Source organism: Emiliania huxleyi (genome assembly GCF_000372725.1).
Source record: "Emiliania huxleyi CCMP1516 unplaced genomic scaffold EMIHUscaffold_66, whole genome shotgun sequence".
NCBI lineage: Eukaryota > Haptophyta > Isochrysidales > Noelaerhabdaceae > Emiliania > Emiliania huxleyi.
The window spans coordinates 88,753-110,699 of NW_005197053.1; the positions used below are offsets into that span (position 1 = coordinate 88,753).

The 21,947-nt window shown below is 66.2% G+C and overlaps 3 protein-coding genes across 3 annotated transcripts; all 3 read left to right on the top strand.

The window, feature by feature from the left end:
* Window positions 1-10,117: 10,117 nt before the first annotated feature.
* Window positions 10,118-10,812, top strand: EMIHUDRAFT_215610 (hypothetical protein; the record flags this gene model as incomplete). The annotated part of the gene is made up of 2 exons (XM_005762793.1): window positions 10,118-10,244; window positions 10,304-10,812. 2 exons carry the CDS (start codon window positions 10,118-10,120, stop codon window positions 10,810-10,812), a joined length of 636 nt encoding a protein of 211 aa, XP_005762850.1.
* Window positions 10,813-11,958: 1,146 nt separating this feature from the next.
* On the top strand, window positions 11,959-14,096 carry EMIHUDRAFT_452662 (hypothetical protein). The gene is made up of 6 exons (XM_005762794.1): window positions 11,959-12,098; window positions 12,452-12,490; window positions 12,653-12,871; window positions 13,043-13,144; window positions 13,317-13,607; window positions 13,694-14,096. The coding sequence occupies exons 1-6, from the start codon at window positions 11,976-11,978 to the stop codon at window positions 13,847-13,849; spliced, it is 930 nt and encodes a 309-aa protein (XP_005762851.1). The 5' UTR covers window positions 11,959-11,975; the 3' UTR covers window positions 13,850-14,096.
* Window positions 14,097-18,606: 4,510 nt separating this feature from the next.
* Window positions 18,607-20,745, top strand: EMIHUDRAFT_465236 (hypothetical protein; the record flags this gene model as incomplete). The annotated part of the gene is made up of 3 exons (XM_005762795.1): window positions 18,607-19,563; window positions 19,688-19,924; window positions 19,995-20,745. The coding sequence occupies 3 exons, from the start codon at window positions 18,607-18,609 to the stop codon at window positions 20,583-20,585; spliced, it is 1,785 nt and encodes a 594-aa protein (XP_005762852.1). The 3' UTR covers window positions 20,586-20,745.
* Window positions 20,746-21,947: the final 1,202 nt, after the last annotated feature.

Consider the following 21,947-nt stretch of genomic DNA (forward strand, 5'->3'; position numbering starts at 1 on the left):
TCTATCGGCGAGTTGACGGTCTGTATCGTGGTACCGTCGTTGCCGGTGAAGGAGGCGACGCTGATCGAGGAACGTTGTTCGAGGTCTTGCAGAAACAGCACCGAGCCTGAGACGTCCGCACTGTTGTTGATGAAGTCGACACCCGCGACGGAGAGGGACTCGCTTTTAAGCGCGTAGACGACGCCGCCGAGCTGCGGTTTGCGAGGAGAGAGCGGGGTGAGGCAGCCGTGGCCCTCTCCATCTCTCGCCCCGCTGCCGTGAGGCGCTCTGCAGGGAGGGATTCTACGCGGCGCACCACGAAAGCCGAGCAATTCCTCACGGTGGAGTCGATTATCGAGACCGCACCGCTGCGCTCCGCATGGACGACGCCGCCATCCTGCGGTTGCGAGGAGAGAGCGGGGCGTGAGGCAGCCGTGGCCCTCTCTTCCCGCTGCCGTGCGGCGCTGCTGGAGGCGGCTAGCTCTACGCGACGCACAGCTTCTCGAGCCGAGCAGTTCGTCACGGTCGAGCCGGTAAGCGAGACCGCACCGCTGTTCCCCACGTAGACGACGCCGCCGATCTGCGGTTGCGAGGAGAGAGTGGGGTGAGGCAGCCGTGGCCCTCTCTACCTCTCGCCCCGCTGCCGTGCGGCGCTGCAGGAGGCTACGCGGCGCACATTGTCAGCCGAGCAGCCCGACACGGTCGAGCTGGTTATCGAGACTGCACCGCTGTCCTCCGCGTAGACGACGCCGCCGGACTGCGGTTGCGAGGAGAGAGCGGGGTCAAACATCTCCCGCCCCGCTGCCGTGCGGCCGGCTGCTAGCTCTACCAGGTACTACGCAGCGCACATCGCCAGCCGAGCAGCCCGTCACGGTGGAGCTTATTATCGAGATCGCACCGCTGCCATCCGCGTTGACGACGCCGCCGCCGCCCTGCGGTTGCGAGGAGAGAGCGGGGTGGGGCAGCCGTGTCCCTCCTTATCTCTCGCCCCCGGCTGCAAGGCGAGGAGGCGGCGCACATGAGCCGAGCACCCCACCAGGGTCGAGTTGATTATCGAGACCGCGCCGCCGTGGGGGTAAATGAAGACAACGCCACCATCCTGATGTAGCGAGGAGAGCGCGGGAGGTCAGGCAACAGTGTCCCTCTCCATCGCTCGCCTCGCTGCCGTGCGGTGGCCGGTGCTAGCTCTATCTTTGCGGCGCACCTCGTCAGCCAAACAGCTCGTCACGGTCGAGCCGGTAATCGAGACCGCACCGCTTTCAGACGCGAAGACGACGCCGCCGTACTGCGGTTGCGAGGAGAGAGCGGGGTGAGGCACCCGTGGCCCTCTTCATCTCTCTACCCACTGCATGGAGAGCCTAGCTCTGTCTATGCGGCGCACATCTTCAGCCGAGCAGCTCGTCACGGTCGAGCCGATGATCGAGACCGCACCGCTCTCATACGCGGCGACGACGCCGCCAGACTGCGGTTGCGAGGACAGAGGGCAGCGGATGGTGGGACTCGGATTGGTGGGACTGCAGAATCCGGATCTGAGTCCGCTGCCATGTGGCGCTGCAGGGCGGGGCTGCTAGGCTACGCGACGCACCCAGCCCGAGCACCCTGTCATAGTCGAGTCGATGATCTCGATGTCGCCTGCGCTGTTCGCGTGCACAACGCCGCCGGCCTCGTCACTGACCCAGTACTCCTCCTCGTCCTCCTCGTCCTCCTTGTCCTCGTCCTCGTCCTCGTCCTCGTCCTCGTCCTCGTCCTCGTCCTCGTCCTCCTCCCCCTCTCCCTCCTTCTTACACTCACCATCGACCCAGACGCACCCAGCCGCCCCTCTCCCGTTGACGAGGTTCAGCCCCCGCAGGGTGAGGCTGCAGCCGCCCGAGAGGTAAAAGAGCCTGGTCTCTCCCTGGCCGTCGAGCGTCGAGCCCTCGCCGCTGCTGGCGACGGTCACCTTGATGGTGGAGGTGCAGCTGATCTGGCTGAACAGCTTGAAGTGCGCACCGGGCGGCAGGTAGATTGAGATGTTGGCAGCAGCCTCCGTGATCAGGGAGCGGAGCTTGTCCTCGCTCGCCGCGGCGACATCGAAGCCGGGGGAGAGCGGCGGCAGCGGCGGTGGTGGCGGGGAGGGCGGCGTTGGTGGCGGTGAAGGCGGCCGGATTGCCCAGCAGATCTGAGTGGCAGAGGGAGGAGGGGAATCAGAGACGTGAAGGAAGGGATATGAGAGGGCCCAGGGCGCGCCTTCCAGCCCGACCCGACATCGCTTTCATCCGATTTCCACTCGATGACGCCGTCCTCCGGCACCACGCCCTGCGGCCCAGAGGTGCCGCAGTACTTCACGCCGTTGACGGTGAGGTAGTCGTAGCGGCAGCTCATCTCGTCTTGCACCTCAAAGGCGACCGTCTCCAGCCCGACCGGCGGCACGCCGCTGATGGTGCACGCCTCGTTCCTGTCGTAGCTGTTCGGGTAGTTTGGCGACACGGCGCACGAGCCGCTGTCGGTGAGCGAGCACGGGCCGGTGAGCTGGAGCGGTGCCCGTGGCGGCTGGGGCGGCAGCGGCGGGGAGGGCGGCGGTGGAGGCGATGGAGGCGGTAAAGGCGGCGTTGATGGTGGCGGCGGCGGCGAAGGCGGCGGTGGCGGGGAGGGCGGCGGCAGCGGCGGTGAAGGCGGCGACGGCGGCGTTGGTGGCAGTGCGGGCGGCCGATCAAAGCAGCGCTCAGCGCAATCATCAGCACCAGGGGCAGGGAGGCCTTCGTCGTAGCAGGAGGCTCGGTTGGCATAGTTGATACAAAGCTCGCAAATGCCGGTTGAGCCCTTGTCAAAATTACAGAATGATACGCCATCCTCCTCGCAGCCACACGGCTGTGGATCCGTGGGAGACGCGGCCGCCCTGCCGAAGCACAGCGCGGCGGTGGCCACGCGGACGGTTGGTTTGAGCGAAGTGGATTTGCTGAGTAGCACAAAGGCTCCTGCGCGCACGAGGCTCGTCTCGACCAGCTGCCGGACAGCGACCATGAGACCAGCGAAGAGAGAAGGGCTGGCGGAATCCGGTTCGATCCGGACGGCGCCCGCGATGAGAACGGCACCGCCGCCCTCGGCGGCCGCGAGGGCCGAAAGCAGGCGGAGCAGCTGCAGAAGCATCGAAGGACACAGCGCCGGTGTTTCGTTCATAACATATCAACCATTTCTGAAAAAAAAATCACGGTTTCGGGTGTGTGTGTGTGTCCGGGGGGGGGGGGGGGGGGGCGTGCAACGCTCAGCGCGCAGCCCTTGACAGCCCCGCGCGGGCGGGAGAGGAGGGGGAGAGGGCGGATCTCCCCGGATACCCATCACTGAGCCGACGATGCTATGGGTAGTCCCAGGGTGGCGCCCACCCCCATACCCTCAGGCACTTGCCTGCGCCCTGCCCGCGCACGCCGCGCACGCGCACGCCCGCGCACGTGCGCGCACGCGGCACTACGTCCGCGCACGTGCGCGCACGTGCGCGCACGCCCCGCGCACGCCCGCGCACGCCCGCGCACGCCCGCGCACGCCCGCGCACGCCCGCGCACGCCCGCGCACGCCCGCGCACGCCCGCGCACGCCCGCGCACGTCCGCGCACGCCGCACTACGCGGCACTACGCGGCACTGCCCAGGTTCCCTCACGCTCAGATTCCCTCACACTCAGATTCCCTCACGCTCAGATTCCGTGCAAGGGGGTGCCGAGTATGCCACAGGCCGGGATGGAGTGAGATCTTGCGGGGCAGGGCGTGGGCTAGTGCGCGAGGGCGCAGGCAAGTGCCCGAGGGCATGGGGGTGGGCGCCACCCTGGGGCTACCCGTAGCATTGTCGGCTCAGTGATGGGTATCCCCCGTCACGGCGTCGGCCACTCGGCGGCGCTGTCGGGAGGGCGGCGGCGGCGGTGTAGGGGCGGCGGCGAGCTCCCGGTGGCAAATGCTCGCCTCACAGTCCAAGATGGCGGCTCACACGCCCAACCATGCTCTGGTGCGTCGATTGGGTCGCGTCTGCTGCCCGTGTCTCTGTCTTATCGGCACGACGACAACAAGCTACCCCTAACCCTAACCCTAACCCTAACCCTAACCCTAACCCTAACCCTTTATGAAATGAACTCGGGGGCACGGGACGCGGCACAAACGGGGCACAAACGCCAGGCTACAAAGACGGGGAGGCACGTAGTGACGCAGGGGAGTCTAGGCGACGGCGGCGTCCTCCGACGCCGCGGCGAGCCTGAGCTCGGTCGCAATCTCTAACCCTTAACCCAAATAACTCGGAGCATTCTCACCGAGAGCTCGCGTCAACGGACCGCTGGTTCCTCCATTCCGACCCGAAGCGGCCCGTTCTTAGGAGCTGCACAACGGCTTGAACTCTCTGACCCTAACCCTCACCCTAACCCTAACCATAACCCTACCCTAACCCTAACCCTTGCGCCTTGGCTGGCTGTATAAAGCTATGTCGTTTTGTCTGAGGCTATGTCGCAGCGCCTGCCCCGTTCGCCAGTGGTGCTCGCCAGCCTGCTCGCCAGCCTCGCCTGGCGCGGCGCGCTGGTCGGCATCCTGACCGCGCCGCTCTACTGCTGCTTCGGCGTCCTGTACGCGCTCCTCCTCCTGCCGCGCGTCCTCCTTCGCAAGCTGGACCGCCGCGCATTTGGGCCGACGCTCGACGCCGCCGACGGCGGCGGGATGGGCGGGCTGCTGCTCGCCCTCGAGGCGCCCCTCGCGCTGCTGTCGTACGTGCTGTACCAGACCACCAAGTTCTTCGTGCTGCCGATGATGAGCTCCTTCGAGGCGGCGCGGCGTGGCGTGGACGAGACGTGGGTCGACAAGCTGCACGAGAATATCGAGGACCCCGGCCGGATCCCGCGGCTGACGGTGTTCGCCGCCATCTGCTGGGCCCCTCGGTGGAACACGCACACGAATGTGCACGTCCTGTGGCTGCTGGACCCGCCCGAGGGCGAGGCCACCTTCGAGGTCGAGAATGTGCGCCAGCGCGGATTTTCGTGGCAGGTCATCTTCTACGACGGGCGGCAGCAGACGCTCGGCTCGATTGCCTCCTCGCCAACGGGCGGAGAGTGGCTGGCGCTGACGCTCCGGACGGCGGGCGCCCTGCAGCTCACCATACGGCCGTACCTTTTCGATGGCTGCGCCTCGGCGACACTGCCGCGCGTGCGGATGAACGGGGTGGAGGTGACGCGGGGCGCGCCGGTGGTCTTCAAGCGCGAGCGGCTCGGCTTCAACGCGAGGCTGAAGGGTGCGTACGAGACGCCGCTGCACTGGGCGCTGCAGTGGCACACGTACGTCTTGCTCTGGCGAGGCGCTGTGAACGGCGTCTCTTCACACCTCCAAGCTGTGAACAGGCACACGTACGTCTTGCTGTGCTGCCGCAGCATGGTGTCGGCCGAGGCCGTGCGCTCCATCTACCTGCCTCCCAGCTGTGAACAGCGTCTCTTCACGCCTGGAGCTGTGAACAGGCCGTGCGCGCCATCTACCTGCCCGTCGGCAACCCGGAGACGCAGTGGCTGTACGGCGCGACGCAGCAAGGGTACTCGCTGCGCTTCGAGCTGCCCGCGTCGCTGCTCGAGGAACATCTCGTCTTTTGCAGCGTCTACGACCGCGCCTCCTTCCCGCTGCTGCCCTCGCTGCAGGTGGAGCGGCCGTCGCACACGCTGCCGCCGTGTGGCGAGGACGGCTTCTGGGCGACGAGGATCGTGCGCAAAGATGGCACCGCCACGAGGCCGGAGGTGCTTCCGTCGGTGCGGGTCACTCTCGAGCGGCCATCGCGCACGGCGCTGCACTGAACAGGCGACTGGGGCAAGGCACCGTGCGCGCGCGACGCCGGCCCCGCGAGCGGGAGGAGGGTGGCCATCTTGTGTTTGCGCATGTGCGCGTTGCATGATTGTTATCTTGGTTGTGGCCAGTTGCGGGGCCGCGGGAGAGATGCCGCTGCACCGAAACCGTTATGCTGTGTGGCATGGAGCGATGAGCATGCGGGGCGACGGGACAGGAGACGCGAGAGCGAGCAATTTGTGCGCGGGTGCGCGGGAGCGGGGCCCGGGGGTTGACATTATTTTTTCTTCATTCTTGATGTGGTTGTGGCTTGTGCGCCAGTGCATGCACCACAGCAAGAGACGCAAGGAGTAAGGGGAAATACCGTACGTCAGTAGACAGTAGTAGCTAGAGAGACGAGCGAGGAGAGACGCACACGCTCGAGGCGCACGTCGTCATATCAGCGTCGCACGCGGTGCCGGTGGTGCGAGCGCCGTCGCGCCTCCCCAGAGCTGCGACACCGACTGCGACCAGCGCCACGAGTTCGCGGGGGGCGGCGCCGGCGCGGCGAGCGAGTCGCGGATCGAGGCGAGCGAGGGGCGGAGGTCGACGGAGCCTGAGGCTGGAAAGAAGCCCCGCGCTGCTGAGCCCCGCTCTGCGACAGGGCCGCCTGGCGCCTTCTCCGGCTCGCGCTCCGCCCCCTCCCCCTCGTGGCTCGCCAGGAACTGCTCCAGCCTATTCACAGCCCCCTCTCTAGTCGCTTGCAGCTCTCTCTTGTTTCGCCCGTTGCCTCGCAGGAGCTGCTCCGCCTGCGCACGACGTGGCTGTTCTGCCCCTGATCGTAGCCCGCGCGGTACACCAGCACCAGCACCGCAGCCACAAGGACAGAGAGCGGCACCGCCGCCATGATTGCCATCGGGACCGCCGTCGTCTTGACCTGCGGTGCGCAAACCTCATCGTCGCCGCTCTGCCGCCCTGTAAACTCGACGCGTATAGAGGTGTGCGGCGGGTGCTTTCATGGGGCGGGGCGCGGGCGAGCCGCCGCCTGGTCGATCGCGTCGTCCTTGTGTTGCAGGATCACCGTGTCGATGAAGGCGCGGAGCTCGGCCGAGTCGCTCACCTCTTTGAAGATGGGCTTGAAGGCGATCCGAAAGGCGCGGCCGATCTCCGCCTGCGCGGCCTCCGTGACCGCAGCCTCCGAATCCTGCAGCGCGTCTTCGGGGCCGTACCCCACTCGCACCTTGGACGCCAGCAGGTCCGGGTCAAACTGCAGCGAGCTCCCCACGGACTGGAGCGCCTCGTTCACGGCGTTGACCTCTCTCTGCACCTCGTCGCGCGCGCCCTCCGCCGCCGGCGAGACCGAGGAGACCTCGACGGCGTTGTCTGGAAGTGCAATGCTCGCGAGGAAGGTGGCCTGGTCGCCGCCCTCCGCGCGTGGCTGCGCCGAGGGATCCGCAGAGGCGCCCGAAGGCTTCACCGGCAGCGCTCTTGCCACGGGCAGGATGAGCGCTGCGACGAGTGCGACGGGAGTCCGCAGCGCCACCATTGCTGCGTTCTGGGGACCCCCCTCTTGGTCGACGGTCTGTGTAGCCCCCCTCGGTCCCTTCCCCTCGCCAGCTTGCGGAGCTGACCCCTGTCCCCTCGGTCAGCAGGGTCCGGGGGGGCGGAGCCCCGGCGCGGAAATTCGGCGTGCCCTTGTGTGCGCCTTGAAGAATTAAGATACAAGCCTCTCTTGATTGGCGGCCATCCGCGCGTAATCTAGTGTGCGTGTCTGCAGCCTCCTGCGGTCCTGGAGCTAGCAGTGGAAGGCGGCCGGCGGTGGGGCGAGGGGGGGGGGGGGTATGGTCCCGACGGCGAGTACAACGAAGAAACGGGACGCTGCACTTCAGGCACGCGAATCTTGCCCTGTTAGATTGCCCTGTGCGCCACTAGCGCCACCCTAACTTATGCACGCTTGCACACCTCGACAGTAGTCAGAACTTGTTTCTCTTCATACACGCGTTGAGAAGGGCCCAGAGCTTAGAGACTACCCACCATGCAGAGCGCATCTCTCTCTCTGTTGTGCGAGGCGTGAACCGCGCCATTCGCTCTCACCTGGCAACCCTGTCTGCACGTCTCGCGCGCGCGTGAACAGGGCTCCAGGCCCCAAATTACGTGTGAGTGTTAGAGCTTATACACCAATACGTTTTATGATGTGTACGACCTTCGTACATGCATATGCACCGTGGGTCGAGGGCAGCCTCTTCTCTCTCCGTCCCTTTGCGCCGCCGCCCGCCGCCGCCCTCTGCTTTTCCGCGCCGCGTCTGCGAAAAAAGAATTGCGGGAGTGCGGCGAGTGTGCGGGATGTCTGTGGGCCCGAGAGCGATATGCCATGTCCGCCTTGCGTTGTTTCATAACATCGAAGGCTAAGCTCAAAAAGAAAAAAAGAGCGGGGGGCGGGGACAGACGATTCCAGAAATGGTTGTGTCCCCGCTCCTCGCTCGCCCGGGCGGAGGGCATGGCCGCGGAGGAGGCGAGTACGCGCTGCCAGGCCTTCCGCAGACAGCCTCTTGGCCAGACTGAGGGTCGGCTTTGTGTGGCGTGGCCCGTGCGCTGCGCTGCACAAAGCTGCGTAAACTGCGGGAGCATCCTGTGCTTCCTTTGGGAAGTGCGCACTTCCTGCAGCTGGTGGAAGGCCGTGCCGCCGCTCGTCTGCTCCGTGGACAGGGCGGGGAGGCGACGCCGCAGCGCCGCAGCGTCCACTGCACGCCGGTGCAGCACTCTGCTGCCTGGTGGGCAGCATGCTGGTGCTGTGCGCGACGTTTTCGAGGCTGCAGTGGCGCTGCACCGCAAGCCACGGCGAGCGGCACGCGGCATGCGCGGCGCCACGCTTGGCCCGGACAGCGCCAGAGAGTGCCCTCGATGGGCCAGCCTGCGCGGCGCGAGCGCCGCACAAGCTGACGCATCGTCTGCCATTCTCTGGTCGACGGCGGTCAATCTCACGATTGTCGATCAAAACCGGCGGGCTTTGTGACGCCGTTTACGCAATCGTTTTTGGCTTCGCTTTCTCTTTTGCTTGTTTTTATTTTGTTTTTTCTTTTGCGAAGCGACGGAGGGGGGGGGGCGGGCGGGCGCTAACTATGGGCAACTACATGTCGAAGGTTCGAGGACGACTACTCGCCGCCTGGGTCGTTTGGGGCGCGCGGCTCCGTCGAGGACCGGGCGCGCCCCTTACCCGGCGCGGCGTAGGTCCCACTCTGACGTATAGAGGGGAGGCACGGACACCGGCCCAATTCATCAATTCCACTCATCTTCTGGTGCCTAGCCCCGTGCAGCGGCGGTCCGGCAGGCTGCCCCCAAGGCCCCCTGGGCCGCTGCGGGTTTTGGAGTTATGCTTTGGCACAGCTTCGGCGATGGCGGCCCCTCTCTGGGGCTTGCATAGGCGGGGAGTCTCCCCCGCTGGTCTCCTCATTCCCTTTTTCTTTTTCTTTTGAGAGCAGGACGCCGGGTTTGTCTTGTATGTGCGTGTCGGGGTGTGTGCGCGGGGCGGCAAGGGGCGGGGGCGTGTGTCGGGGTGTGTGCGCGGGGCGGAGAGGGGCGGGGGCGTGCAGGGCGGAGGCCCAACGTCGGGCAGCTTGTCGGGGCCGACGAATTCGAAGGGGGGGAAGGGGAGGGGGGAATCGGCAGTCGGCGTCGGAGTAGCAGGCTGCAGGGCGTACGGGGTAGCCGTCACTTTCCTGCCTCGCAAGGGCGGGGCTGTCCCGGAAAGTGAGAAACGCCGGGCAGCGTGGCGCATCATTGAACCCTCCCATACGTGCTTGTGCTTCCTCCTTCGGGCTGTTCCATCTCCCCATCTCTTTCCCGCCTGGGGCGGGGCAGCGGGCGGGCGCGCGGTGCAGTGCGGCGTGTGTGTGCGAGTGATGGCTGCTACCAGGGACCTTGGGCTTGTATTATTAACAACGAAGGCGCTCTCAAAAAAAAGAATTTACTTGCCGGTGCCCGACGGTGGACCTTGCGTTGCGAAGCGCGAGCTCAATGTGGGTTACCACGCGCTTGCAGCCGTCGGCTGCCCAATCCGACCCGACCGACCCCTCTCCCCACGCAGGTCGCAGAAGACCTCGCTGCTTGGCAGCGACGGCGAGTCGAGCACTCCGGAGAGCGCGTACAAGGCGCGCCTCGCGCGGGCGCGTTCCGCCAACCTGAACCGCCGGCAGAGCAGAACAGACTCTTCTTCGAGCGCGCTCAGCCCGGAGAGCTCCCTGCAGTCGAGCCCCAGCGCTCCGCCGCCCGCGCGCTCCGCCAGCAAGGAGACCCCGCGCCCGCCGCCCGCCGCAGCCGGTGCGGCGTTTGAGCTGCTGGCTGCGGGCGAGGGGCATGCGGGCGCGTACTGGTCGTACTCGGAGCCGCGCGGGATGCTGGGCGTGGTGGACCGGTCGCAGCTGCTCCGCATCATCGACAAGACCGGCCAGCTCCTCTACCGCGTCCAGCTCCCCGCCGAGGGGACCACCATCTTCCTCGGCTGGGAAAAGTCGGGCGCGGGTCTCGCGGCGGTGCAGCGGCTGTTAACAGCGTGCCTTCACACTTCGCGCTGTGAACAGGCGCGGTTCTCGCGGCGGTGCAGCGGCTGGGCGGCGCCTTCCTCTGGTTCCCCGCGAGGCCGGAGAACGTGCAGCAGTGGGAGGGGATGCAGTTCTCCACAAAGGTGCTCAAAAACTCTCTCGTCAAGCGCAACTCTCACTTCGACACCTGCTTCGCCTGCTGGTCCGACGCGGGCAAGCTGATGCTCGGCCTCGCCGACGGCAACTTCGCCATCTGGGACCTCGGCTCGAACGAGACCTTCATGTCGCGCACGCACTTTCCAGGAAAGCACCGCAATGCCATCACCTGCGGCGCGTGGACTCCGGACGGAACGTCCCTCGCGCTCGGGTCGGCGACCCAGCTCAAGGTCTCTGCGCCCATCGCCAACGCGAGCTGGGAGGGCACCGCCGCCAAGCTCGACCTCGCGGCCGGCGTGTCGGGCGGCTTCCAAAAGGTCTCCTTCTCGTCGGACGGCCGAATGCTCGCCGCCTTTGCCGGATTGTCCGTCTTTCGCGGCCTCACGCTGTGAACGGCGTCTCTTCACACCTGCGGCTGTGAACAGGCTCGTCCGTCTTTCGCTCGCTCGGCATCTACTCGGTCAAGGAGGGGGGCGTCGCCAAGAACGGCGCCATGCGCGTGCTGACCCCGGTCGGGGAAGTCAAGCCGTCGCCGAGCCTCGGGTCGCTCCAGGCGGCGCTCTGGCTCGGCCCGTTCACGCTGGCGGTCGTGTGCGCCACGGGCCGCGTCAAGCTGCTCCAGTATCTGCGGCACGAGGACTTCTTCACGCTGACGGAGGAGAGCTGCGCCGTGACCGAGGCGGGCGTCGTCACCGCGGCAGTGCTCGCCACGGGGCACGTCGCCATCGCGCACTCGTCCAAGGTCGCGCTGTGGGACCCATTAGCCCATTAGCTCAGTGTGATTGATGGATTGATGAATCAATTGACTCCTCCAAGGTCGCGCTGTGGGACCCGGTGGGGAAGCGGACGGTGCAGGAGGTGGCCCTGCCAAAGGCGCCCAAGGACGTGCGGCTGACCGAATGCATACACCAATAGTCATCCCCTCAATGATATTCATTAGGCGCCCAAGGACGTGCGGCTGACCGCGCTCGAGCACACGCCCGATCTCCTCCTCGTCTCGCGCTCGGACGGCTCCGTCCTGTCGCAGCCTCTGCCGCTGCTCGAGTACGTCGACCACCAGCGGGTGGTCGTGGGCGACGCCGACGCGGCGGCGAGCGAGGAGGCGGCGGCCGGACTTGGACCGGTGCAGCCGACGCTGCTGCTGGAGGTGAGTGCGGCGGAGGGCGCCTCGTCGCGCCCAAACATGACTCCGCTGGCGCACTGCTACTCGCCGACGCTGCGCAAGCTCGCGGTGGTCAACTCGGACTCGAAGCTGCTCGTGTTCGGCGCCGACAAGGCAATGCTGCTGCAGAACCTCTCGTAGCAGGAGTGCAGGCTCGTGATCCATAAGGAGGGGTTCTGATAGGCGGTGCTGCTGCAGAACCCGCTCCCGCTCGCGGCGTGCGTCTACCTGCGCTTCGACCCTCGTTCGGGGAAGAACCTGGCGGTGGCGCTGCGCGGCTCCGGCGTCGCGCTTTGGAACGGCGAGACGAGCGGCAGTCTCATTCACACAACGATTGCACACAATGAGTGTGCTGTAGTATCATTCACAGGCGAGACGAGCGGGAACCTCAACATGTGGACGGGCATGACCCGGGAGGGGGGACTCTTCAAGAGGTCCTCCTCCGCCAAGCAGAAGGAGTTCGACCCGACGACCGCCTGCTGGTCGATGGCGGGGCAGCTCGCCGTCGGCATGCAGGACGGCTCCTTGCTCTCCCCAGACCTCCCCATCCCTCCCCATACCTCCCCATACCTCCCCCAGCTCTCCCCATACCTCCCCATCTCGCCCCATCTCTCCCCATCTCTCCCCATCTCTCCCCATCTCTCCCCACCTCTCCCCACCTCTCCCCACCTCTCCCCACCTCTCCCCACCTCTCCCCACATCTGCCCACCTCTCCCCACCTCTCCCCACCTCTCCCCACCTCTCCCCACCTCTCCCCACCTCTCCCCACCTCTCCCCACCTCTCCCCACCTCTCCCCACCTCTCCCCACCCCTCCCCACCTCTCCCCACCTCTCCCCATCTCTCCCCACCTCTCCCCACCGGCCTGCAGGACGGCTCCTTCGCGGTGTGGGATTCCGTCTCGAGCCAGGTGCCGTCTGCCGGCTGCACCTCGGCTGCATCTCGGCCACACCTCGGCTGCACCTCGGCTGCACCTCGGCTGCACCTCGGCTGCACCTCGGCTGCAGCTCGGCTCGACCTCCTTGCTGGCCGGGGAGGAGCCGGACAAGGCTTGCTGCTCTCTCCTGCCAAGGTGTCGACGTCTGGGCGGTCGGGCAAGCACTCGTCGCCAGTCACGGCTGGCGACTGGAGGACGTCGCTGTTCGCGCCCGCGCTCGCGCTCGCCTCCACCTCCACCATCAAGGTATCTCGCGGCTTCGAGGCGGCTGAGTGGGGGTCGACGGCGCTCAAGCTGAAGCTGCCCAAGCGGTCGGCGGGAGGGTCGATGAAGAGCCTGCCCGGCCGCGCCAAGGCTCCGGGAGATACGGGGAGATATGGGGAGATATGGGGAGATGTGAAGAGCTTGCCCAGCCGCGCCAAGGCTCCGGGAGATACGGGGAGATACGGGGACGTCGAGGGGCTCTCGACTCCTCCGCCCTCCCTCGCTCAACTCACCGCCTCCTCCCACACCCCCCGCGCCAAGGCGGACGTGGAGGGGCTTCACTTCTCCGCCCTCAAGTTCTCTGGCGGGGGGAGGCACCTCGCCGTGCTCGCGGCGCCAACCTCCGCGCCGAGGCTGACGCAGGTGTGTCTCTGTACGAGATATGGGGAGGTGTAGGGAGAGATGGGGAGAGATGGGGAGAGATGGGGAGAGGTGGGGAGGCTGACGCAGGTGTGTCTCTGTACGAGGTCGAGGCCATCTGCTCCCCCCCCCCCCCCCCCGTCTCTCCACCCCTCCCCCCTCTCTCGCAAACCAGGTCATCCTGTACGAGATCCAGGCCGAGTCCGAGGCGCTGGTCGCCAGTCGCGAGTACGTCGGCGACGGGGTGGGCGGGGCCCCCTTCGAGGTCTGCTGGAGCGGCGAGCTGCTCGTCATCTTCTCGCGCACCGACAGCGGCGGCTCCATCCGCACCATCCGCTCCATGCCCGGCGCCGTCGAGCCGTCGTGGCCGCCCGACCCGCGCGACGCCCCCGGCATGATGACATGCGGCGGCCTCTCGCCACGCGGACTGGTCGCGGCGGCCTTCGCGTGCGGCGAGCGCGGCGAGGTGTGCTGCTCTTCGGCCCCGCCGCCCTCGAGCCATCTCTCCCCATCTCTCCCCCCCTCCCCCCGCCTCTCCCCACCTCTCTCCAGGTGCTGCTCTTTGGCCTCCCCGCCCTCGAGCCGCTCGGCAAGATCTCGACGCCGGGCGTGCCGTCCGACCTGCAGCTGCACGCCCCCACCGAGGCGTCTCGGCACACGCTCTCCGTCGCCTTCGACGGCGGCGGCGTGCAGGTCTGGGAGGTGTGAAGGAGAGGGGCGGCGGCGAGGCGGGGCGGGCACGCGCGCGCGAGATGCCTGTCCATGCGCTCGCGGGCGGCGACTTCTGGGCGGAGAGGTTGGCCACGCCGACTTGCGACGCTTGTCTCACCATGCATCATGTGGCCGGCTCATGCGGATGTCGCGTTGCGGCCGGCCGGTTGGAGTTGCGGGTAGGTACCGCAGGAAAGGGGGCGTACTCCTAGGTACCCCGGGAGGGAGGGAGGGGGGGGGGGGGGGGCGAGGCGCGCACGCGCCAAAAGGCGTGTTGGCCGTGGCATCCTTTCTCGCGCTGTACGTATTTTTACCCCTGTCGTGTCTGCGGTGTGTCTATACGGTTTATACCCCCGGGACCGGGACCGGCGCGGTGGTTGCTGGTTGTGTTCGCCACCTCCCACCCGTCCCACCGCCTGCACTATGTGTCAAAACCCCACTGCGAAATTATTATAAATTTCTCTAGAGCCGGTGACGCCACTGGCACTGCGCACTGGATGACGAATGCTCCACCCTGGCCCCCCGGAAGGCGGAACGCGCCTGGAAATAAGCTGATTTTTTTACTTTTGCAGAGCCGCATGCGGGTTCATGCGCCGACCGGTGCGAAAAATGGGAAGGAGGAGACCGGCGGGGGAGACTCCCCACCTATGCAACACCCCAGAGAGGGGCTGCCATTCTAGGGTACCGCCCAAACTCCGGGCCGGTGTGCGGGGAGCGAACCTTAACGATCGCCCAGAAGCTTTCTGAGCGAACCAATCGGGCCAGGATCATCAGCATATGTCCCCTGCACAACATCGTGGGCGTTTGAGCGGTATTTGAGGAGCACCGCCACTCTGAAGTTCGGCCGGGTCGGTGGTCTGCAGACCCCCCCCCCCGGAGCAGCAGAGGCTCCGTGGGGTCGCAGAGTCGACGCTGGGATTCGCACTCGTCAAACCGTCGCAACACCACGCGGTCCGCACGTACCGCCCACATCCCCTCCACCACTGAGAAGGCGCAGATCGACCGCCGGGCCGCGTAGTCGTCGTTAAGGAGCGGTTTTTGGAGCCGTACGAAGAGGTCCCAGACGGGCGAACATGCGGTTTTTCGATGACCACACGCGATGTGGTATCTGGTTTTTGCTAAAAACGGGCCGCCTAGTGCAGCATCACTAGTACAACACGCAACCACACTGAGAGCTCCACACTAGCCGGTATAGGCGAGCCCCGGCGGCCTCACCGTCGCCGCTAAAGAGTTTAAACAAAACAACTCTCTCTCACAGCAGACAGGCTCGACACAGGTGCGAACTGGCGCGTGCTAGTACTATCACAAGCAAAAGAGAAAGCGAAGCCAAAAACGATTGCGTAAACGGCGTCACAAAGCCCGCCGGTTTTGATCGACAATCGTGAGATTGACCGCCGTCGACCAGAGAATGGCAGACGATGCGTCAGCTTGTGCGGCGCTCGCGCCGCGCAGGCTGGCCCATCGAGGGCACTCTCTGGCGCTGTCCGGGCCAAGCGCGGCGCCGCGCATGCTGCGTGCCACTCGCCGTGGCTTGCGGTGCAGCGCCACTGCAGCCTCGAAAACGTCGCGCACAGCACCAGCATGCTGCCCACCAGGCAGCAGAGTGCTGCACCGGCGTGCAGCGGACGCTGCGGCGCTGCGGCACCGCCTCCCCGCCCTGTCCACGGAGCAGGCGAGCGGCGGCACGGCCTTCCACCAGCTGCAGGAGGTGCGCACTTCCCGGTGGAAGCACAGGATGCTCCCTCCGCATACGCAGCTTTGCGCAGCGCAGCGCACGGGCTGCGCCACGCAAAGCCGACCCTCAGTCTGCCCAAGAGGCTGTCTGCGGAAGGCCTGGCAGCGCGTACTCGCCTCCTCCGCGGCCATGCCCTCCGCCCGGGCGAGCGAGGAGCGGGGACACAACCATTTCTGGAATCGTGTGTCCCCGAAGACGTTATTTTTTTCGCCGCTGCAAATGGCCTCCCACCGCATCGGAGCGCGCGTCGCGGGCCTCTCGCCAGAGCAGCTGTGCGCCATCATCGAGGCGCAGGCGGGCGCGAGCGACGCCGCGCTGCGCGTGGCGGAGGAGCACGCCGCACGGCTCGTGGAGCAGCCCGAGTGGGTGCTCTCCGAGGTCCTCCTCTCGCCGGACCTCGCCCCGCACATCCTCGCCCAGCTGCCAACCAAGGAGCACGCCGTCAAGGGGACGTGCCGCGCGTGGCGCCGCGGCTGGAAGGAGACGCTGAAGAAGCGCGAGAGGCCGCGCCTGCTCGTGTTCGGCGGCGAAGACAGCGAAGGCGAGCTCCTCAACTCGCTGGAGCGGTACGACCCGGCGACGAACGCGTGGGAGGAGGAGGCTGTGGCGCCGATGCCGTCGGCACGAACGCTGTTCCGCATAGCGGTGCTCGATGGCAAGCTCTACGCGGTGGGCGGCATGAATGAGGTTGACGGCGCAACTTCCAACGCGGTGGAGCTTTACGACTTTGCTACGAATTCAAGTGAGACTGTGGCGCCAATGGCAGAGGCGCGGTATGATCTCGCTGTCGGAGTGCTCGATGGCAAGCTGTACGCTGTGGGCGGGTACAACAACGGCTTCCTCAGCTCGGTCGAGCGGTACGATCCCGCGACGAACGCGTGGGAGGCGGTGGCGCCGATGGCGGCGGCGCGGAGCGACCATGGCGTGGCAGTGCTCGACGGCAAGCTGTACGCCGCGGGCGGCTTGAACGTCGAAGACGGCCACCTCAGCTCGGTCGAGCGGTACGACCCGGCGCTGGATGCGTGGGAGGCGGTGGCGCCGATGACGGCGGCGCGAGAGTCTCACGGTGTGGCGGTGCTCGACGGCAAGCTGTACGCGGTGGGCGGCTTCAACAACGGCTTCCTCAGCTCGGTGGAGCGGTACGACCCGACAGAGAGCGCGTGGGAGGCTGTGGCGCCGCTGACGCTGGCTCGCTTCGGTGCCAGGGTGGCGGCGCTGGAAGGCAAGTTGTACGCCGTGGGCGGCAGAATCGAGGACGACGAGGTTGACAGGCCGGCTCACTCGGTGGAGCGGTTCGACCCGGCCTCGAACGCCTGGGAGGAGGTGGCGCCGATGGCGACGGCGCGGGCCTTTCCTTTCGCGCTCCTGATGTAGTGAGGGGCATAGGTGAGCTGTGAGCTGTGGGAGAGAGCAGCATGGACCCGGACGGGACGGACGAGGGCGAGACGAGACGAGACGAGACGAGGCGGACCACGAAATAGTTGGTCCAGCGATGTCCCCCCCTTCCGACGCGCAGTCATTAAAACTCTTTTTGTTCATAAAAACACGAGACCCCCCTCCCCCCCCCTTCCGACGCGGCAAGCGCAGTCCGCAGACGTTAAAACTCTTTTTGTTCATAAACGAAAAAACGACCCCCCCTTCCGACGCGCAGGCATTAAAATTCTTTTTGTTCATAAAAAACGAGCCCCCCGCCGCTGGCGCTGCCTCGGCAGCCAGCCGGACTGCACACTCGCGAGCGAGCTTATGCCCCGCCCCGTTCCGATCGCCGCGCCTGGACTGCCGCCCTTCGGCAGCGCGCCATCGCGCTCCGGCAGCGCGTCCGCGCCGAGGCGCGGGCTCGTCCGCGCGGCTCGCGCCGCGGGATGGAGCGGGTGGCCGCAGGCGTCCGCAGCTCCCGCCGATCTCCCGCTAACGGATCTTACGCCGCCTGTAACCTCTCTTTAAGGTATTGCTAGAAATCTCTCTCTCAGACATCCCGCACACCCGCCGCCCACGCGCGCGCCCCAAGTTGTCCCTCCAACGCCGGCGCTTCTCAATTATTTTTCTCTTGCTGTGTGTGAGACCCACTATCGTCGTTCTCTCTCCTGTCGCTTCATCCTCTGTCGCGTCGCTCTCCTCAGCTCTGCCTCGTCCTGCGACGCCGCCGCCGCCTACCGCTCCCGTGCTCTCTCGGCTTCTCCCGCCTCTCTGCGCAACTCCGCCCTCCTGGCGGCATATTTTGGCCCCTCGAGTTTATCGAGCTCTCCTCGCGCAAGGACGACTCTTCTGACACCCACTCCGACCATTTGCCGCCAAGTCATGTCGTTGCTCAGGTCCACTACCCCCCCCCCCCCCCCCCCCCCCGCACCCACACTCCCAATGGCTCTCACCGCCATGAACGGTGCAGAGGGTTGTCATCTGAGGTCCTCATTAGTAGAGGTCCTCAAAAGGCCACACGAACCACGCCTTGGCTTCCTCTCTCACAAAGGATTGCCACCGAGAGAGTACCGAGACGAGGCTCGTCGACAAACCAGCAGACGCAACCTTGGCCACCCTGGCCACCCTGCCTTTCGGGCCTCCGCGGAGCGGCAGCACCAACAATCACTTTCCAAAGTGGTTGTTCTGATCTGGACAATGCACAAAATCACTTCCGTGTCGTGCGAAGCGTGCAATGGTTCTACATGTTCATGAGCTGCAAGCACAGTCGAGTGCCGCCAGTTGCAGCCCTGCCGTGTCATTCATCATGCGAGCCGCCTCTGCCGACTCCCACACCGCGCGACTGCGACAAGGGACCCGTGCTGTTTCTTATTAACAACAACAAAGGCGCACTAAAAAAGAGAAAACGTGTTCGGCGTCTGAAGGGGAAAAGAAAATCGAAATGCAGGTACCCGTATCGGCGCTGCTGTACAGTCCTATGCCGATGCCAAGGTCTGTGGAGAGAGCTTGCGGCTCACACGTCGAAGCGTGGACGCACGCTCTCGCTCGCCTGACGCGCTCGCCGCACACCGTGTCGCAGCCTGCGGCGCCGCATGTCGTACTGATGATGGCAGACGACCTCGGCGTCGGTGACACAATTTCTCTTGCTCGCTTGCCCGCGCTTGGGCGGCTCGCCAAGGAGGGGACCGTCTGGCGGCGCGCGTACCAGGCCGGCGTCACGTGCAGCCCGAGCCGCGCAGGCATGTTGACTGGCCGGAATCCCGCGCACTACCAGACGTGGGGCAGCAAGGCGCCGTACGAGGAGCCTACCATCACCGGCCTCCTCTCCGCCGCCGGGTACGCAGTTGGCCACTTCGGGAAGTGGCACATACGGGGCTCGCCCTCTTCGTGGCAGCGCCACAATGCCAGCGCCGCAATGGGGATGCACGTCGTGCTGAGCAAGCGGGCCGAGCTGGCTTGCATCGCTCGGCACACGAAGAGGCCCGCGAGCCGTCCGATGCCTCGCCTCAACCCCCTCCATCGCTGCAACGCGTCGGACACCTTCTGCACTGCGGCCGCCTTCCTCGAGGCGACGCACCGCCACCGCCCAGTCTATCTCAACGTGTGGCCGCGGACGCCGCACGACCCCGTCTTCCACTGCGAGCCGTGGGCGGTCAAATCGAGGCGGCCCTACGCCGCCGCCTGGCTGCCCGACGCCGCCCGGACCGACCCCTTTCTGCACGCGCGCCTCGCCCTCGCCGCGCGCGGGCTCGGGGTCGACACGCGCCAGGCTGTCGAGATCTACGCACGCGCGCTCGAGGGGCTCGACGCCGACGTCGGCGCGCTGCTCGCCGCTCTCGACCGGCTCCGCATCGCCGATTCAGCCATCGTAGCCTTCACCTCGGACCACGGACCCTCCTACCCGGACGAGATTGTCGGCCGCTCGAGCCCGTTCAACATGGGCTCGACGGGTGGGCTCCGCGGCGGGAAGGGGAGTGTCTACGAGGGCGGGAGCCGCGTGCCCTTTCTGCTGCGCTGGCCTGGCCACGTGCCTGCCGGCCGCACCGCCACCGCCAGCGAGGTGTGATGCGCTCCGACCGCCTACGGCCTACCTACCCCCCCCTCTCCCTGCCTCCCTGCCTCCCTCCTCCGCCTTCGATCTGTGGTACTCCCAGCTCCTCCCGGAGCGTACTCTCTGCCCCCAGGCCCTCTCCGGCCTCGACTGGCTCCCCACCATCCGCGCGGCGTGCGGCCCGCGGTGCTCCGAGTCGGGCGCCGCCGCCCCCTCGGCCGCCGCCTCCGTCGCGCGGCTCGGCGACGGTCAGTCCGCGCTCTCGCTCTGGCGGGGCGAGGGGGTCGCGGCTCGCCGCCGCCCTCCACTCCTCTGGGCGCCGCTCGGCTCGGACTACCGCCTCGGCGACGAGTGCGGCCCGTTTGTCGCGGTGGGTGGCGCGTGGAAGGCGGTGGGGTCTAAATTATGGAGGAAAGGGTGATTAGATTTGAATTCATTAGGTGGATGGCGCGTGGAAGGCCGTGGTCTACTCGACCAACGCGAGCTTGCGGAGGGCGGGCCGGCCGGAGAGGTGCTCTAGGCCGGCCGGGAGAGGGCCAGGGCTCGAGGTCGGGTGGGAGCCGCTCGTGACGAGGGTCGCCTTTGGCGGGGCCGTCCCCGCCGCCGAGCCGCTCGGCGACGGCGCGCTCGCGGAGCTGTACCACCTCGGCGCCGACCCGCGGGAGGGCGCCAACGCCCTCTCCGACCCCTCGCTGCGGCAGAGCGCCGCCTCCGTGCTGCGTCGCCTGCGCGCGCTCGTCGGCGCGTGGGCGAGCGGCCTGCCCTGGCCACCGAACTGCCGCCCGCCGCCGTGCCTCCTGCACGGCCGCCACGCCGCCGCCTCCGACGCGCTCGCCGGCGGCCGGCGCCGTGGCTATGCTGGCCGCAGCCACACACCGCCTGGGGGGGCACGCTACGCCTCCTTTGCCGAGCGGGAGTTGGCGTGGGCGCACCTCGCGGTCAGCCGCGGTGGTAAGGGCGGGGCGGGCTGGCCAAACAAGTCGCTGCCTGAGTGCGCGTACGCGGCCCGCGCCTGGCGACGAGCGGTCTAGCCCCATGTTTTCGTCCTAGGAACGTGAAATCTCGGGGGACGCGACCCACTTCGCCACAGACGGTCCCACGCCTCGCCACTACGGCACTACACGACCGCGGCTCGGTGTGACGACTGACGTGTGTGCTGTGTGTTAGGGGGTAGACAGCGCCCCAAAATCCACCCTGTGGGATTTCGCGCAATCGCTTGACTCTGAAAAGCTCGCATGTACCTCCTGCGAGTGCTGTGGTCGCCGCAGACTGGCTCGGACTTGACGGGCGCATGGAGACGTGATGGCTGATGCCTGCATGCGCCCGTCATGTCGAAATCGACATGTGAGTCGATCTTTGGCCCGCCAGAGGTACATGCGGCGTTTTGGGCGACAACAGCGCTGCGACCGCGAAGTGGCGGTGGACATGCTCCCACGTTGCCGACGCGGCGCCGGAGTGGCCGGCGCTGCTCGCCGCGACCACGACGGCTACTCTGATACTCCGGGCCGACCCGTCCTACCCGACGGTGGCACTCTTCCACGTCTCGCTCACGCTGAGAAAAATTCTGAAACGGCGTGCAGCAGAGTCACCGACGAGTCGGTCCGCGTGACTCCTCATGTCCCGCACCGTTCTCACACATCCATAAACTCACTTTGGCCTCACTGAAGCAAGCCCTCAATCCTGAATCCTCAGATTTTAGATTAGGACGCTGTCTACCCCCTATGTGTGTGCGTGACCGTGAGCGTGTTAGTAGGAAGCCGTCTTTGTCCGGAGTGAAAAGTCCAACGCGCTCGTCGGTGAACGGTGTCGGAGTGTCCAACCTATCTTTATCCCCAAAGTGCGCCGCGCTCGGCGAACCTCGACAGCGCCTTCGAGGTGGCATGCAGCACGTGCGGGTGCGCGTTCGCAGGGAAAGGGCCGTAAATTAAACACGGGTCTCCACTGTGAGAGTCGTGATTTCTTGTTGGTTAATAAACCTACTGTCTGAATACGTTTTCCACGTATTCCAAATGACCTCCCAGAGGCCTGTATTCCACCCGTATTCCACCCGTATTCCACGTATTCCATGGAATACGCCGTATTCCAAGCTCCAAAAATGGACGTATTCCGTATAAAATTTTCTTCGCTCCGCGAATTCAGACAGTAGGTTAATAAATCTCTCTCTCTCTCTCTCTCTCTCTCTCTCTCTCTCTCTCTCTCTCTCTCTCTCTCTCTCTCTCTCTCTCTCTCTCTCTCTCTCTCTCTCTCTCTCTCTCTCTCTCTCTCTCTCTCTCTCTCTCTCCCCCCCCCCTTCTGTATTAAAAAGAAAAATAGGAACGCCGCAGGTGCGCCACGCCTAGTGTGCAGATCTTAAATGCGTGCAAATGTACCCACTAAAAAACCGAGCACTTTTC

Bases quoted from the DNA above. Each gene is read 5' to 3' on its own strand.
- EMIHUDRAFT_452662 (XM_005762794.1), top strand. From the start codon at position 11,976: ATGTGGACGGGCATGACCCGGGAGGGGGGACTCTTCAAGAGGTCCTCC. The intron at 13,145-13,316 runs GTGTGTCTCTGT...CTCGCAAACCAG, and splicing joins CCGCGCCGAGGCTGACGCAG to GTCATCCTGTACGAGATCCA. The intron at 13,608-13,693 runs GTGTGCTGCTCT...ACCTCTCTCCAG, and splicing joins CGTGCGGCGAGCGCGGCGAG to GTGCTGCTCTTTGGCCTCCC.